Below are 17,912 nucleotides of genomic sequence, written 5' to 3' on the forward strand. Positions count from 1 at the left end.
GCCATATGACCGCCGTACAAAAACACAATGTGGTGAATACTGTCCAGCTTCGTTTAAAGACACAGGTAAAAATGACTCATGCAGTTAGTCTTCCTTAGCGTGGGTTTACAATTTTAGTTAAGATGGACTCACTCGTGTAGCTTTCTTTCTCCAAGTCTGAAAATGCTTTGGAGAGAATGAGTCTCACCTTCAGTGGCACAGATGTGTTGCTCCTTTCAGCAAAGGATGCTGGGTAATGTCTCACCTATATAGCCCCAACAGAGCAGGACTTGCAACCAGGCTGCACACTTTGGTACTGTGATGCTACTGTGCCTCGAAGGGTTGACTAATGACTGACACTTAGTGAAAGTGTGACTGTAGAAATGAGAAAAATACATGGCGATGTTATTATAGGTAGGAAACCCCATTTAGCAAAACTAGTCCAGACACAGCTGAAGTCTGGCAGCAGCCAAAGACGGCTAAAACTTGGGTCCATCTGTGGATACATCTGGTGTAATGTACACACACCAGGAGGATTGACTGAACTTCGGAAATCCCTGTTCAAGAGAGAGAGCGAGCAGACAAAGGTGTATAGTTATAAATACATTTGTGGCTTCGCGCATCTCATTATTCATGTAGCAAGATTTTTTTCAGCTTTGCTATGTGATCTTGGTGTCTCTTTCTCTTACAGATGTTTAGAGTTTATGGTGCAAAATAGCAGATTTGAGAAGGAATTGCTCTTCACTATTTTATATGGTTCTGCTATTTTATATAATATGCAAACACAGAATACAGTTAGCATCTTTTTATGGAATTACAGGTTTTACTCTGGGGTTTCTCAGAAAAAGAAAATGCAAATGGTGCTTCGCTGTTCTCCATGTGGAAAAAAGTGACAGAAATGTAGGTTTTGTAAATGTAAGTAGACTGCACTAACGCCCGTTACCACTCTGAGTCCTGGAAATGAAAGCACCCTAGAGGACAGCAATAGATACTGAAACCTTTTATTTTTGGAACACACACATTAAAACTGTGACAAAGACCTGGCCCTGCTGAGCCAGCAGCACAAGGTCATCTTTCTAGCAAGTGACAAAAATGCACACGAATGGCACCAATTAGGAACAGTCTGGACTGGACACACGCTGAACAAGAGAGAACTGTGAAAAGTGCACCTATCTATACATGACAACCTGTTATTCTTTCTGGTCTGAGAAACACACTAGAGAGCATTCCGGCCAAGAGGGGATTCGACGCAGGCAGGCTGAGGGGCGGACGCTTCATCAAAATGGCACTGTGCTTCCTGGATACACAGGGGGAGGGGGGTCCTCGTCTGGATTTTTTCTGCTTAAATAGTCATATATGAGATAAAAAAGGGGGCCAGAGACAATGATTCTCTACACACAATGATTCTCTACACCCGGCTGCATTCCATGCCGTGCTCGATGCTCAGATTACACTCAGTCAGCCCCACTCTCAGTTACCCAGGACAAAGCAGCTCAATACTTCGCATCAGGAATTTGTGAAAGAAACTGTTCATGTAAGGCATATCAGACCTGTGTGACACTGCAAAACACACCCACATTGTGTTGTTTTCTAGTTTCAAGGTGGCATTAACTGGTACAACACAAATTTCCTTCATTTTTTCTTCACCACCTCCTGACCAAACTGGCAGTTCCTCCAAAATTAACTTGCACCTTCTACTCTAGTGGTGAAGAGGTGAAGATTCAGAGTTGGGTGCCTAACTTTGACCCATCTTTTATATTTATATATATATACACACATATAAAACCTACCACACAGATCTGTTGTAAACATCATTACAGGGATTTTTCTGATCAAGACAGCTCTGTGTTTGAACTATATGCTTCAATAGGAGTGCAGTCCGGTTCTATTTCTGCAGAGCACCAATACAGACACACTGTAGGAATGGTGAAAATCCAGGCAGATACAGTGATACAGAAGGGAGCCAAAAACTTTAAACCCTCAGCAAACAACCGATCCTTACCCCCGGTGACCTGCTACAGGCCCTGTTACAGTACAGTAGTATTACAGCAGTATTATGGAAGCTTCCCTTTTAGGGAGGGTCAACGTTTTCATACACAGGAGGCATAAGTGCTTAAACTGCATATTCATAATATGCAAATTACATACAGCTGACTCCATCCCTCTTGTACTTCCTGTCTTCCTTTTCCTGTCCGTCGTCTCCACGTGATTCACACCATTCACGGTAATGATGTGTTCCTCAGGGCAAAGCTCGCTCAAGTGCTGCACACTCCCTGTGGAATTCAACAGATGCAGCTATAAACCGCAGACTTCCGCCATGTTCGCTACGCCGGTGCGGCGGTCGCCCGGGCAGCTCGCCGTGAGGCGCCGAGCTTCCCCTCTTCAGGAACATTCCCGTGTTTTCTCAAGCCCAGACGATCCACAGTGTACACACGATGCATGGAAAAGAAGTCTTTTCAAGCTGTTCGCACAGTATAGTAATACACAGATTAGATACATGACCCACGGTGGGGTGGCAGTGAGATTTCCGATCGCTGGCGCCGTTCCCTGACTGACGATGCTCACGCTGCTGTGGCACTATGGGTAACGACTCACCGCGGCTGCTAAAAGATGTGTGAACGCTAAAGCTACTGTGTGAATGGCTTACAATGAGTGGGGAAAAAACAGTCAGCTCTCTGTGAACAACTACTCTCGGCTAACACGTAACACTCCCTCAAACTTGCTGGGGTTTCCTTTTTTTACCACGGCAAGGTGATAACACAGATAGAAGATGGGGAAATAAAGGACGGAAGGATACCTGTTAGCTGTGTTTCGGCTAATCCTGAGATCAACATAAACTAACAATATTCAATTTTTTTGTCGCCGACTAATCAGCAGTTCCACTGTTGCGCCACTAGAGGGACGGCTTCCTGTTCTGAGCTGGACGTGTCACTCGTTGCCGTTTTTGTCGGAGATAGAGACGCTGCCCGAGGAGACAGCCCTGCTCCCGTGGCTACCCCATGTCAGTTCCTCTCAGGCAGCTCTCCGCTCGGTCCGGGGGAGAGATGAGATGAGAGCGAAATGGCCGGCCCGCAGGGAATGTGGTCCGTCAGTCGGCGAAGACTCTTTAAGGCAAGGTTCCATCCCGTTCTTCCACCCTTTCGAACAAAAGTGTTTTTTTTTTCCCTTTCCCCGTTTTGTTTTGATGCTGTGTTGTTGACTTTTTTTTTGGTATCAATGATGGAACGAATCTCTCGGCGGAGAACAAAAGCCAGAAGCAAAGGAGGACGGGTGAATCACTTTTGACCTGCAGTCGGAGTGGAAGAAAAAACAGAGAACTGTTATGCACTCTCACAACCGCTTTCCAGCAAGGCTGTAATCCTGTGTTCATCCTTTTACTGCAGAGACAGGCTGCTGATCTGAGACAAGCCAAAGCTGCAGAAACATCCAAGCTATTCAGTTCTGATCCTGGATGAACAGGGAGAGTCTTTTTTTTTTTTTCACTAAATGTCAACTCATTTCTTTTCAAAAGACTTGTTAATAAATTAAATCTGCCAGATTAAAAACTTTCATCTGCGCATTTGCGGTAGAAGTTTCCATATTTAGCACAGACATTTGGCTCTGGCAGGTCCAAAAGCTCAGTTTAAAAAGGTGGTGTTTATGAAGCCAACTTGCGACTTCAACAGAGTCATTAAGAACTGCAGATGCACATAACACATGAATCATCAATAACTGAGCACCTACAACAAACAGGTTTTGGGATCAGTCAAATTCATGAACAGGACAACACCTCTGAGAATCAGAGCTGAACACAGACTCGAGGTGGTTAAAACAACGACCGTTAGCCCCCTGACATTCGGAGCTTACGCTGCTCGCGTGATTATGACTTGCTGACGTTCTCGTAGATGACGTCGCTGGTGACAGACTGCTGCTTCTTCTTCCTCCACATCAGCTGGACGCACTGGTGGATGAACACATACTGCTCCTAAGGATGACGGGGGACAGTGCAAACGTCACATTAGGGTGTTGTATTTGGCCCGATGTCAATTAGGCAGACTGTTAACACAGGAGAAGTGCATCATGGGAGCTCAGCTGGCCTCACCTCCGTCTGCACCATGGACAGCCTGTGCGAGCGCATCTCGGACACCAGCCCCAGGATGTCGGCGTATTCGTGCTCGGCGATGTGCTGCATCAGGCGGTCCAGAGCGATGAACGTCCCTGTCCTTCCGACGCCCGCACTGTGGGTAAAACACCCATCAATATCAGGAAGGAAGGTCTGTCAATCAATCAATCAATGAACCAATCAATCAAAATGTATTTGTTAGATTCCCTGCACTGGGGGAAAACATTGTTCAATATCAGGAAGGTAATTACCTTCCGGGATCAAGATGGTCGTCAATCTATCAATCGATAAGAACAGAGCAAAATAAAACTGCTGAGGCATTTTTGCCGTTTCACTGTTTTAACTGAAAAACTATAAAAGTCTGAGCCTCCAGGGAGGAAACTGGAAAACGATTCCCCGACCCTCAAGAAATGAAAACCTATAAAGGCTTGTTTTCGGAGCAATAAAAAGTGTTATGAGTGGTTTTATTTTACATTGAAGATATTTCAGTCGGGGATTTAAACAGGAAGGGGCTTCTGTAGCAGTATATTTCTGCAGTGTTTTTCCACATTTACAGGTTCAGACAGGAAGGAGTCATTCACGTACCTGCTCAGTTTCCAACAGCTGAGATTAGTGTGCATTTCAGATGTGATCTTGCCTAACTGATCATAGCAACAGCAAAACACGACCCCACAGTCAGGGATTCCAGGGATCCGACATTAGCACAGCAGAATCACAAAAGTGCACTGGCTCCACTTTCTACACATGAACCCTTCTGTAAGACTCCGCCTTTTTCCCATCAAATCAACACCCGAGCCAGTACGAGGGCTTTGATTTACACACATATGCCTCATTAGCTCAGTTTAATTAAGGCTTTAGAAGTACTGAAATCTTTTCCCCTTGGCAAAAAGCTCTTGCGTTACGGAAGGCATGGTCAATATCGGGCAGCGGGCCACCGTGGATTGCAGTGGGGCAACTGTGCGCCTACTGTACCTCATGTCACCCACTACATCAAGATGAAATTGACCCAGATCTGATCCTGTAAATGCACCATTAATGTACTTTTTGCTAGGCAGCTCTTCAACATTTCAGGATGAGGAAAAGCATCACGTTTACCGCCCGTCGCCTTGAGTATTTGATCCCTTTGTGTGGGCGCATAGCCCAGGGTGCATGACAGTATTGCATTCTCCAAACACCAACAGTGAGTGATATCCGTCCTCCTTTATGTGGGCTGCATAGCCATTATAGAACTCAACAGATCTACGATGCTACAACAAAGTGACCATGCATTTACTGATCTTCGCATTTTTAACACATGGAACTCATCCTCACAGCAGAAGTACAGAAAACAGGAGCTCTTTCACACAGCACATGAATATGCCCCCCCTTCCTGATTGATGTATTCCGTCACGTCCTACCTGCAGTGGACCACGACGGGCCCTTTCGTCCTGGCCGCCTGCTGCCGGACGATCTGCACGAACTGCAGGATGCTCTCGATGGCGTTGACCGTGGGGACGCCGTGGTCAGGCCAGGACGTGTAGTTCAGGTGCAGGACGTCTTGCGTCTCGTCCGCCTGCCAGGCGATCATAAACCGTGTCACCACCAGAGGCGGCTGTACCCTGCGACTGTCACCTCCAACCATGGAAACCAAGTCCAACTGCACAACATCATGTTCTCGCATTGCAGTGTCCACCAGGTGGCATTTATTTTACTCCAGTGGGGTAAATAGCTTTTGAGCCATTATAAGTGTAATGTATCAGTAAATGTATATATGCCACCACCGTAAATCATGTCCTTACTCCAAACACATTATTTAATGAGCTCTGCATATAGAGATAGTGGAACGGGTATCTGAATTAGGTCATGACCCAAGTCCCATGTCATTTCCCTGTTAACCAGACTTAGACTTATCCTTGCAACTGATACTGGATACTGTACGAAATCAACACCATGACCTTTTTGACAGACACTCAGATGATGGTTACCTTAGAGGTGATAATGTTAATGTAACATCCGCTTGATCACAGAAAGAGTGATGACGTTAGCGTAACGTTCACTTGACCGACACTCACATAGCCCAGTCTGAAGTTCCTCACTGTCCACTCTGGAGCCTCTTTCTCAGAGAGCATCTCCACGGTGATCTCGCCATACGCCACCGGCTCGTCCGTGAACGGCCAGTAGTGATCACACTTCACCTGCAACCACATCCCACAAGCCTTGCTGACACTCTGAATAACAATCTTGCTCCAATAAACTTTGCATCAAACATGCAATATGCAGCACTTACAATAATGTAACTAATACTGCCATACTGAAATCACATATGAGGCCACTATACAAACCTAACTGCAATGTACTGTCCTTCTGTGAAATACCAGCACTGACTTCAGCACTCTGTGAAACTGCTGAGTATGTCAGAGTGAAATGTCTAACATTTGCAAACAAACTGACATTCTCATATGAAGGCTCACTGGCGTTTCATGGTCCATGTTCCACAATAGCAGGAATGCTGATGGATCCTGACAGCAAAAGTATATACTGTCACACATCACTGAGCAACAGAATAGGTGTTTTCATCCACCAGGTAATTTTTTTGTGTTATGATTTGTAAAACAAGCTTAATATGCAGGACAAATTTCCTGCTTATTTGCAAACAAAACATTGTTTCATTAGAAAACAGTAAACATGTAAAATTAGACTTCCTGTACAACTAATTGTGAAGACACAACCTGAGGCCAAGTTTAGACAGGAGTCTTAGTTTCTGCATTGCAGGTTTGACCTACTACAACTGATCTGAAACACAAACAGCTAGCACAAGGAGCCCTGTGACACAAATAAAAAAAGCTCTGTGTCAAATAGATCCTGACACACAGACTATTTGATAGACAGACTGTCTAGCCAATCGACTGCTTGACAGATGGATACGCGGACAGAGTGATTGGCCGGCTGACAGACTGATAGACCCACCCTGCGGCGCTCGTTACACTGCGTGAGCATGACGATGACACGGCACTTCTGCTGCAGAACCATCTTCCAGAAGTCATTGCGGGTTTCTGGGAGCGGGCCCTGGGTGGCGATGTACTCGCGCGGAGATCTGTATCCCTGCGCGGACAGAGCAGAGGCTGGGTGAAATACACAGGGGGCAGGTACAATGACAGGTAGCTGTCGTTTTTATTTACAACATTAAAGTCAAAATTCCATACCAGGTGAATGACAGGACCAATTGAGTGACAAAGAAAAGGCGGCGGAGCCCAAAAGAGCACACACGTGGTCATTATAGGAGGAATGAGTACCCCTACTCATAGAGCGAAGGACTCAGCTCCTATAGCCGTGATACCGGGACCCATGAACAGAGAGGTACAGCTGGAGGACTTACGGGAATGTAATTAGCGTTGATGTAGTCCGATCCTTCGTCGTTGTGCATCGAGATCAGCTTCACGCGGCTGAAGTCGTCTGTGAAGAATGAGAGATGCAAGGTGAAACACTCATCCGATCTGCATTCCGACAAATAGTGTAAGGCCCCCATACACCAGCCGTACAGAGCCGATCCAGCACAGACTCCTGCATGCTATCAATCATTTGCAAATAATGCCGCATGGGCCATCGCTGTTGATAAAGTCGAAAGACGTAGATGGATTTTTTCCAATCTACATCTACCCACTGGTATTCTGCCTGTCACTTACATGCTCTGCGTGTGCTATAATGTTGGGGATGCAGTGGCAATTCCTCACAGGTGACGTTACCTCAATTACACTGCTCAAGAGTACTGACAACATGCACTGACCAGATGCTTGAATTTTCTGTTTCATCAAAAAGTCTCGGCCAATAAAACGTTACTGCCACACAGACTGCTGGTCAGTGCAAAGCACAGTGTCAGAATTATAATAAAACATAAAAATCATGACTGAGATTAACTAAGAGAACTACATTAGGAACTCCTGCACATGGAAAAAAAAATATAAGCAGAAAAAGAACAGAGGGAGAGAGGGAGATGATGAGAGATGTAAGATATAAGACCAAAAAAAAAAAAAGCAGAAACCCAATGAAAACAGTGAGAAGATGGAAATGATCCAGTGATTCACTGACATGCAGATAAGGTGCGTGAACTGTCCTGAGAGTCTTGGACATCCATAGTAACGTTATTTTTTTCAGCAACTGTACATTCTGGCAACTTCTGAGCTCAGAATGGAACAGCAGCACGAGCAGGACCACTCAGCCATGCTGACATGCTGACAGTGCAGTATCCCCCAATTACCTGGCCACACAGACCCATCCCTGTACACCTACGAGGATGTGTGGTGATGGTTCTGACACAAAATGGCTGCCAGGTGGGTGCTATATATTGGGATGTGAATGAGGTAAGTCCCCCCCCCTTCCACCCCCTTCACTGTAAAGGCGTTTGAGATCCACGAAAGGTGCTGTATTAGTGCTATCCATGACTACTGCGATCATGATAATCACTGCAGTGCGACATAGCAGGCACTCTCCCGGAGGACGCTTGGCACAGCCTGGCGCGAGCTGGGCACTCACAGGGCAGTATGTTGGTGTAGCGGTTCTTGACTCGGTTGACGGGCAGGTCGGCGGCATCGTGGGACAGGTCTAGACCCACGCTCTTCAGCTCCTGGAAATACAGAGACGTTGTAGAAACCAGGTGGAGGGCCAGCTTAAGTGAGGGCATTCAATCCAGAGTGTGTCAGCAAGTAAAGCAAATACAGAGTGTATGTATTTATCATCATAATACTTAGTTATGTTTTTTTATGGTCAAGGTTCATTGCTTCCTCTAAGAAAAGGTTAAGATACCTCTCCTTGGAGAAATGAAAATGAAACTGGAACCTTTACACAAATATGCTGTAATTAATTCACCTGAGAAGTAGCATTGTATAGCTTGTTAGAATACAACTTAAATAGGTCATGTATTTGACTTTCATGAGCGTTTAATAGGCTTGCTATGTTCTCTTTGAAAAACAGGAAGTGGGTATAGGGGAGTTGAAAAGGTACCTAAATATATACAGTCTGCTGAGAATTACACTGGTGGGATTTTGATCTTCAGAGTTTCCATTATAAGCAGAAGCTCCTTCCTTCTATTGAGAAATGTCCCATTTATTTTAAACAAATTCTCACAGCTTTGAACATTTTAGTAAGTAAAGCTTTTTTTTTTTCTTCTTCTTCTTTTCGGTTAGATGAAAAGCAAACAATTACCATAGCACAGCAACAGTTAGTCTTTAAGTGGATTTCTAAGGGAGCTGACACTCAGTGCTTCTGACATGACAGCTCCATGTACATTGCCAAGCCATGAAAAACCCATGATAAAGTCTTACCTCAAACTGCAGGGAGAATTTGTAGGCAGAGTCTTTGCTCATGTCTTTGATGTAGGCATCAAAGTCATCTAACTGGACAGGGCTGGAGGCACAAGGAAAGATACACTGTCAGAATCTGACAAGTCTATAGAATGCACCATTACACGGGTTCGCCTCATTATGATAAAGCTGTAAGCTGGCTCTGAAACCACCATAAATGGGTGAAAAAAAAGTTCTACATCACTGAAGCAATTATTTGCCTGCCATCCTTTTTGCATGTTGAAAATTTTACATCGGTGTGTTTCAATTTATTATCGAATCAATGCTGTTTATTGATTTATGCAGTGAATGAACCGATTAAGTGGATTTACACAGCCAACGTGTTGATTCACATCAAAATGGCAAAATGTGACTGGATTCCAAACAGAGATGAACGTGATATCTGAAACTTATGAAACATCACTCTGAATGGTATGACTAGGCTTCTGTATGCTTCTTTGATAAGGTCATATCCATGACATCACAATGAGCTAAGAGGAAGAGGAATGAGACTTGCTCACGAACACTACACTTCATTGGACTGCCGCCAAGCATAAAACCACCATCCTGACTGGCCTTTGCTCTTTGAGCTGGCATTTTGGTGGTTTGGTGTTCATGAACAAAGCCCACTGTTCCTATAAGCAGGAAGTGACTCCACACAGAAGGGCAGACTCCAGCAATAACCTGTGATGACCTCTGCTCATCCAGTGACTTTCAGTTTCCAAAACTGGCCAATTAGACACAAACATCTTGCAAACTTCAAATGGCTGTTTTTTTTTTGCACTGCGTTGCATAGCGCTGAAAGTGTGGCATATTGACCACTTCTGCAAGTGGCCAGCCAGCAGCTATTCTGCAGCTGTGCTACAGCGTGAGAACACTGCTTGTGATATTACCAAGGCAACTGTGAATGTGTTTGCCTTCAGTGCTACCTTGTTTGTGTTTTGTATACTACATGGCAAGTAAAGTTATTTGCAAATGGAGTGCAAGCTTGCGCACACACACCTTGTTAGCTTCCTTTTCTTCAAAGCAGTCTTGCTCCTACCAAATAAAAAAAAAGGCATTCTTTAGTCAGTTTGGTATAGGGTGAGCAGCACAGCCAAATAAACTTCAAGCTGGAAGAACCTTGATCAAGTCATCCCATTCCACGGCAGCATCCTATTTCAACATTACCATTACACACACAATGAAGATGGACTTCAAATCCACTTAAGAATCACTTACAGAAAGAAAGGCAGTGTGCATTAACAGCCGAGGAAGGCTATTTCAGTGCTTAAGAACTTCTGCACGGTAGTTATGTGGAATGTGATTCACAGGCTGAAACTATTCTGTGCTCAGAACAATGAGGACACAAGCACATCAGCTCTGGCTCAGCCTTCTTAACGCAATCATTTAATCACTTAATGCAACTGCATGAATTTAAAGGCCACCTGGATCTGTCGTCTGAAAAACAAGCAGACCTTCACGTTGCTGTGATCTTTTGACAGATGCATTGAGCTGTAGCAAAGTCATTTAAACTTTCCTGGAACATGTGAATGAGTATTTGAACAGAAACCCAAGGAGAGTGTTTAGCTGGGTACACCAAGCATACGTCAGGTCAACGGCCCTTATAAGGCTCATTTGTAAATGCTGTAAGTCCAACCAAACACTTTCCCTGGGTTTTATTATCCCAGAGATAAACCCTCACTGCCTGTTAATAGTGTATCCCATCAATTCAGATTATGACATTTGCGGAATCTACATGTAATGGGAAACTAGGTGGAGAGAGCAAATAAAGTGGGTATGAATATTTAACACACCTATTCAAGGCGGAGGTAGGAACCGCTAACCCAATGTCACTGTGCATTCTCAAACGCTTCACACACATGCAAGCGCCGCATGGGGATTAAAGCAAAAGCCTTGCTCTTATTAGTATCTTGCCATTAGTTGATACTTCTCATTGCAAGTTCGCTTGCGTGTTCATACGTTGCTTCCTCCGTTATAACCAAAGATATAGAATTACTAGACTGGTTGCAGCATTCTTTCTGATATTGGTTCCCCTGCTACATTCAAATGAGGCTTCCCGCCTGGAGGAGCACAGAGATATCTGTGAAGTCCTAGAATCACTGCCACTTCCATCATAGAAGCAGCGTTAAATCTGAAACTGAATAAAGACTCTGAGCCGACATGACCAAATACAGCCAGCCAGCTCTGGCAGGCATCGCAGTTGGCTTTTAACGAGCGGAACCATTCCGGCGATTCTATTTCTATGGTTACAACAGCAGGCTGTTTCCTTCCTAACATGTCCAATGATGCAGCAGGTTGCTGTCAGTGCTACTTACCAAGGATTAATATAAAAAGCCAAAAGATAGTCAGTCCATAGGCAGGATGGCAGAAGTGTAAGGAAGGCAAAGAGGCTTCTTCGCCTGAGGAGTTCCAAAACGGGGGTACAGATAGGGACAAAACAGTGCGCTCGGTTAGTAAGTGCCGGAGGCAGACAGTGCTTAAGAATACTCAATTAGTGGTTCATTAGGCGTTAATTTGTCATGCAGCTTTTTAATCGTCACAGGAAAAAAAAAAAATAACGGAGTTGCAACTTTGAAGCTCTGTCCGAGAGACCCTATTTACTGAGGTCAGTTTTCTGTAATGAGTTCATGGTTCATCTACTGGCGGTGAATGTGGGCAGTTTTTTTTTTTTTTTGACTCGAAGCCATCCTGATAGCCAGTGGCCCTCTCCCCCCTAATTGAGTGATTTAATTTTGCGGTGATGCGTGAAGTACTCCTTGTTTGTAATTATTTCCTGTTTCTGGAAGATTAATAGAAATCAGATGGGCTAAGTTTTTTCTCTAGCAATTCATTTGCATATGTTAAATCCCTTGCTACAAGCAGTACCCTAACCGCTATGGAAGATATACTGGTGACTAAACAAGGCCACATGTTAATCTGGGTCATTTTAAAAAGCCGCTGTTTTTTTTTTTTTTTTTTAATCACATTACTATATTTTCCTAATGTATCTCTGTAATGTGACTAACTCATTGAAAACTCAAATGACAACCTTTTTGAAAGTAAATGCGTTTAGTAACCAAACCAAGGAGAAGTATTTGGTTGGATTCAGCAAACATACAAGGCAGACCTCTCAAAACAAGACCATATGGAACTTGTTCAGACTTGGAATCTGTTCAAAAATAGATTGCAAAAGGTCATTTGTACAACAGGAACCCCCTATATTTTTAAGTAAATCGTACGGTCCAAGTTTTCATTTGCCATCAGTACAACCTCAAATGTCTGCCGCAACTGGCTGCCTTTAATCCCTTGTAATGACCCGATTGGATTACTGAGATTCAAACAAGGTTCTTACTGAATGCTGGTATTTTCTTATCCTTTCTACAGCCCCAAAATGAATGTGTTTGTATAAAACACTTGCAGATTAAATGTAAATTATTCATCTGACTGTACACGTTGATCAGGATACTGGTTACAAGACAAGCTTGTCTGATATATATACTGTTGAGGCTTGTTCATCACTTCCGCACCATCTCTTTTAGATTTATGCTGTGGCACTGTGATTGATTTTTACATTAATTAAGAAAGTGAATCCTTCTACAACCTGGTTTGGTCTAAGCTACCAAACTTTAGGAAGTTATAAAATTTTCAGCTCCAAATGGACTTTTCATTAATTTCACAAATACAGTAAAATTGTATAAAGAAAAATAAATACCAGTTCCTTGAGACTGTTCTTAAAAATCCAAAATGCAATGGGTGAGGGCAGAATCAGCCCCAAGACAGTTTCACTGTACTTCTTGTACTTCTACTTCATGCATGCCACTTAAGGACAAGTTTCTACGCTTAAGCAGTATGCAAGCAACGTGTTGTCAAATCCCTAATCTTTCCAATCCCTCTCCCTAATCTTGCACAAAATGTGACTTTTCAGGTCTCAGATGATGAGGGCAGCCTCAGAATCAGATGCCACTGTAATCTCCAGTGTCACTTTAGGGGTTGCCACGTGAAGCCAACTGAGGGTGCCCAGTTCAAGGGAAATCCTTTCATTTAAGGGACTCTCCCCCAATCAACAATGGCACTAGGTTTGGATCCTGACTGTAGGTTCTCGTTGCCAGGTTAAAATGCTAGCTTGTCTCACACAATTACATAAAACAAGATGACTTCCTACCAGTTGTATGGCAGTTTTCCGTCCCTCTCAAACGAGGCAAAGTTAACAAAGGTTCCGGCCCCGCACTCCCTGAATAGAAAGTATAAAAAACCTCGGTTAACACATGAACAATGGACCTTTGTATGAGGTACTGCTGGCAACAATTACACATGCTGGAATACACTTTGGTTGCATTGTAACCTACTGAATGATGTTACCAGCAGAGGTATGGCCTGCGATACATTTCAGGAAACAAACCCTCACAAATGACATGGCACTGCTAGCAGTAAAGACAGGAAGAAGTATGAACACACACTCTGGGGCTTTGCGGCTTGCCTGAAGGTGGGTCTAGCTTTAATATGCTGTTTGTTTTTTCCTCCTTCATCATTATCACCTCATTAGCAGTAGTACTCAGCTACTCTGAGTAGTGTGGAATGCATGAGAGTGCGCAAAAGGACACAAAAGATATCAAAACTCACTACTCTACACACTAAAAAACACCACTCTTTCCATGGACTTCCTCAGAACTTTTGCATTTTCAGGTCTATCTGACACATTAACTATCTCACAACAGGGGAAGGTAACTTCATATGTTTGGTGAAATCAGGTGGGCAAAAGTCTGACAGGAATGAAATGCCAACAGACACTCACTATCACTGCTGGCCACCCAGAACAAGAGTCAAGGAGCCTTTAGAAACCCGATAAAAGCATGCCATGGATGAAATCTGCTGCAGAATGGCAAATGAAACCAACAACTTGTAGCTTTCATTCAGGAACAGTAACCTCCATTTCCCCTTTTCTTAGGAAACCACATCTGCTGACTGTATTGGGCAGGCAGTGTTCAGGGGGGCAGTGGCAGGCTGAGCCTGAGTGAGCTGAGCTATCAGTAATATTAATAAAAAAAATTAAGAAATGATAATGAAGGTAACTTTGACTAGTCTGACCACCAATGTAGAAAGTGCTAAAATGCACAGGTATACAAATTATCTTTTTACTCCAACACAAAATAATGTTACTTGATCACACACCAATGATTGTGGTGTGCTCTTCAGATGCTTATGGATTTTGTTCCATCTGAATTTGATTACATACCTGAATCGGCTATTAGGATGCATTTGTGCAGGGGACCATGCGCCTGTTGCACTGGTTATTTTATTATTCAAAGACCTAGAAAGCGGGTCCAGGGGCATCACTCCAAAGAGAAAGGGTTGCCTACCCTGGCATTACACAAATATTTGTTCAGTACACCTTCAAGGACAGTGAGAATAGGGTACCCTCCTGGGATTTGAACCCAGAGCCCTTTGGTGACAGCTGCTCTCTGCTCTTTCCTCCATTAAGGTGGCAGGTAACTTGATGGAAGTGCATTTACAAACCAAGTTTGTACACTGTTATCACTGGGGGAAGTTACCTGGCCATCTGCAGGTGCTTCTTGCGGAGCACGAGGAAGATGAGGATGAGGAGGCTGAGGAGGAGGAAGCTGAGGACGGCCAGAGCCGAGATGGCTGCCACGCTGGGGTTCATCTCCCGTGCTGCATCAACACAGAGCGCAGACGTCAGAAGGGGGCCAGGCACACCTGGGCCGGGCACACCGGGGCCGGGCACACCTAGATTCACTTTCATTTTCAAGTTACAGGGGGTAACATAACTAGTTTGCTGTGAATGTCATCAGAAGAATTTTGAACCAATTCAAACAGATCTTCTCCATTTTGTGGACTCCTTCCATGGTTTGTCTTATCTTACTCACAGTAGCTAACTCTAAATCACTCACTCACTCCTTGGTGGAAAAAAAAAAAAATGACCAAAGCGCTTGTCCGCTGTGAAGTGCTATTTTGCAGTTAAATCTTTACACTGCACGCTTACTGGTGCCAGATAATTTGAGACCACATCTAGATGGCCAGGGATTTAGCATTAAAGCAGACAAAAAGATCCCCCAGAGACAGCAGCATCAATCACCGAGAGAAATGATAATGTGATAGAAGTTTGATCACGTATTTACAGCTCGCATCATGAGCATGGATAGAACAATTTGTCCTACACTCTCCTGAAGATAATCTTTTAGGCCGTCTGACAGAACATCTGAATCCTCTGCAACCCACCCCACTGACTGCTGAGTGCTGGGCTTACAATGTCTGCAATAACGCCACATAGAGGGCAGCACAATTTAGAAATGCAGCATGTATTGGTAAACCGTGACAGCCTTATCTGAATTTGCCTATCTCCATCCATCCTTACTGTTGCATAAAATGGAGTTTATTTTTGTTTGGAGCATAGCCTAGCATAGCGTAAATCAGCTTGTCATTTTTTTTACATTTGCTATCAACCCTCATAGTTAAATGTACTTTCTTTTAGGTGTGTTATAATCCTACTACAGGGCATTTTGCCTTGTGCTTATGTATCAAAGCGTGTATGCACTAGTTACCTCAGCTCTGTATCACTGGGGCTGATGCATGCTTGAATGTGGCAAGTGCTGTTCTGTAAGTACATTCTGCCATGCCACTATTCTTACGCACTTTGCACTTGCCCTTTATAAATTGCTCTGGATAAGAGAGTCTGCTAAATGACAAAATGTAAAATGTAATGTAAAGTCGCCACGTCACAGTTGACTGCATTTGGTAAGGACCCATGTGACTGTCATCAATAATCAGTAGTGGCATGGTTCGTATAAGCCGTGGAGGAATGAAGAGTTCCCATGATTCCTGCAGTGGGAAAGCCCCTCTGGGGAAATGTAGTTCCCACCACCTTACAGGGATGCAAATGAGACATGAAGACACGCCATTCAAGGCAGCAAAAGGGGAGAGGAGGGGGCAAAGAGGGGCGTTACCTGGGGTGGAGACGGCTATATAAGCAGGCTCGCTGGGGGTGCTGTAGCTGTAGCTGGTCACGCTGCAGTTATACGACGTTGAGGGCAGGAGGTCAGCGATGGTCGCCACGTGGGAATGGACCGCCTGGGGCTCCTTCGCCTGTGGGAGAGAAGAGCAGTTCGTGACATGACCCAAGAACCAAGGACACACAGCACATTCTCTCTGACAATCATGGAGATGCTCAGACCTGCTTTTTATTTTAAAATCTGCAGGCAAGAAGACCAGGGAAATAGATCATCAGTAGATAATAAGTCATTAATACAGCTCACTTAAAATCACTGCTCCCTTAAGCAGAAACAAAATATGCATACGATTAAAGCTCTCAGGTCTGAACATGGGCAGGCAGAAGTTTCTAGTTTTCATTCAGCCTCAGTCCCGGGGTACTTGGAAGTCATTTCATGGCAGGAAACTGAATCACATGCTATTCAAGTGCTTAGCTGTGTTAACTGCCATCGTAGACCGTGTAAAAATGGTGAAAAAAAGAAAATGGCTTTGTGTCTGCAAGCTTCAGTGTGAATGACTGCTAACGGTAATTCAAACCAGCTGAAGCTGTGACCAAAAACTGACCTTCAGGACCATGGCTGACCACCAACTTCACAATGGGAAAATTTTCATAAACCCTGATACTAATTATTCAATTAATCCTACACTTAATCAAGCTTTTTTTCTGTGAGGGGAAAAAAACAGCTGTACTTGCATATACATCCCCCAAAATGAGCAGATTTATTCAATCACATGGAAGTCCAAACCACACTGCTGTCTCCACATGCAAAGATACTTTCTAATTTTCATTTTTAAAGACCATTTAACTTAAACTAAGAAAATCTTAAAAAGAAACATGAAAAAATTTTGGAAAAATAAGAGCCGTACTGAAAATTCTTTTTACAGGAAAGACCAGACCTAATCTCATTATAAACTGTATCTCAAACTAAGATGAATCATTTTAAAACAAAAATTAAGTTTGCTTTTCAATTTGGCAATTAACTCAGATAGCCGTGTGCTCTATTGGCCACTTCTCTGATGGTCACAGGATTTATCTTTGTTGTTCTAATTTATGCCACTGGCTTAAAACCCTTTTGCCAGCTAAGTTTGTGCCAGCTGTGTAGTGCTCAGCTAATTTAAGCACTTGGGCTGAAAAAACTCCCAGCATGCACAGTGGCCCTCAAGGACATATGCTTGACATCCCTGCGTTCTCCACATGAATCATCCCTATTTAGCCTCCTCTTTTTTAATTACACTAATTTCGCCAGGGCCATTGTAACTGCCTCTTGGGTCGCTACAATGTACCCTGCAGTCAAAGGATGTGACAAACCGCGTTGACTAAACTCAACTAAATAAATTACCTGGGCTCCCGATCTCCAGGCTGTGCTTTTTTCAGCTTCTTTTCTCTTTTTTTGGGACACCCTCCCTACCTGCCCGAACAGCGATAATGAAGCAAAGTCCCTGACGCACTAAAGAAGCCAGAAGCTCATCTCCTGCAGAGTCTCACATGGCTCTGGTTCACAGAACGAAATCATTCCTGCTGCAATTCA

General features: G+C 43.9%; 1 protein-coding gene across 1 annotated transcript in view; it reads right to left on the reverse strand.

Annotated features, from left to right (window-relative positions):
* Positions 1-1,056: 1,056 nt before the first annotated feature.
* The window catches only part of ptpro (protein tyrosine phosphatase receptor type O), a 52,803-nt gene continuing 35,947 nt past the window's right edge, over positions 1,057-17,912 (reverse strand). The window contains exons 14-27 of the mRNA XM_036519992.1: positions 16,341-16,479; positions 14,928-15,048; positions 13,541-13,609; positions 11,715-11,798; positions 10,399-10,434; positions 9,379-9,460; positions 8,591-8,681; positions 7,437-7,513; positions 7,028-7,162; positions 6,133-6,255; positions 5,479-5,633; positions 4,061-4,196; positions 3,826-3,943; positions 1,057-3,265 (exon numbers count right to left, since the gene is read on the reverse strand). Coding sequence (XP_036375885.1) covers positions 3,839-3,943; positions 4,061-4,196; positions 5,479-5,633; positions 6,133-6,255; positions 7,028-7,162; positions 7,437-7,513; positions 8,591-8,681; positions 9,379-9,460; positions 10,399-10,434; positions 11,715-11,798; positions 13,541-13,609; positions 14,928-15,048; positions 16,341-16,479 — 1,353 coding nt within the window. The 3' untranslated portion in view covers positions 1,057-3,265; positions 3,826-3,838. The remainder of the gene's footprint in view (positions 3,266-3,825; positions 3,944-4,060; positions 4,197-5,478; positions 5,634-6,132; positions 6,256-7,027; positions 7,163-7,436; positions 7,514-8,590; positions 8,682-9,378; positions 9,461-10,398; positions 10,435-11,714; positions 11,799-13,540; positions 13,610-14,927; positions 15,049-16,340; positions 16,480-17,912) is intronic.

Source organism: Megalops cyprinoides, chromosome 25, assembly GCF_013368585.1.
Source record: "Megalops cyprinoides isolate fMegCyp1 chromosome 25, fMegCyp1.pri, whole genome shotgun sequence".
NCBI classification, from domain to species: domain Eukaryota; kingdom Metazoa; phylum Chordata; class Actinopteri; order Elopiformes; family Megalopidae; genus Megalops; species Megalops cyprinoides.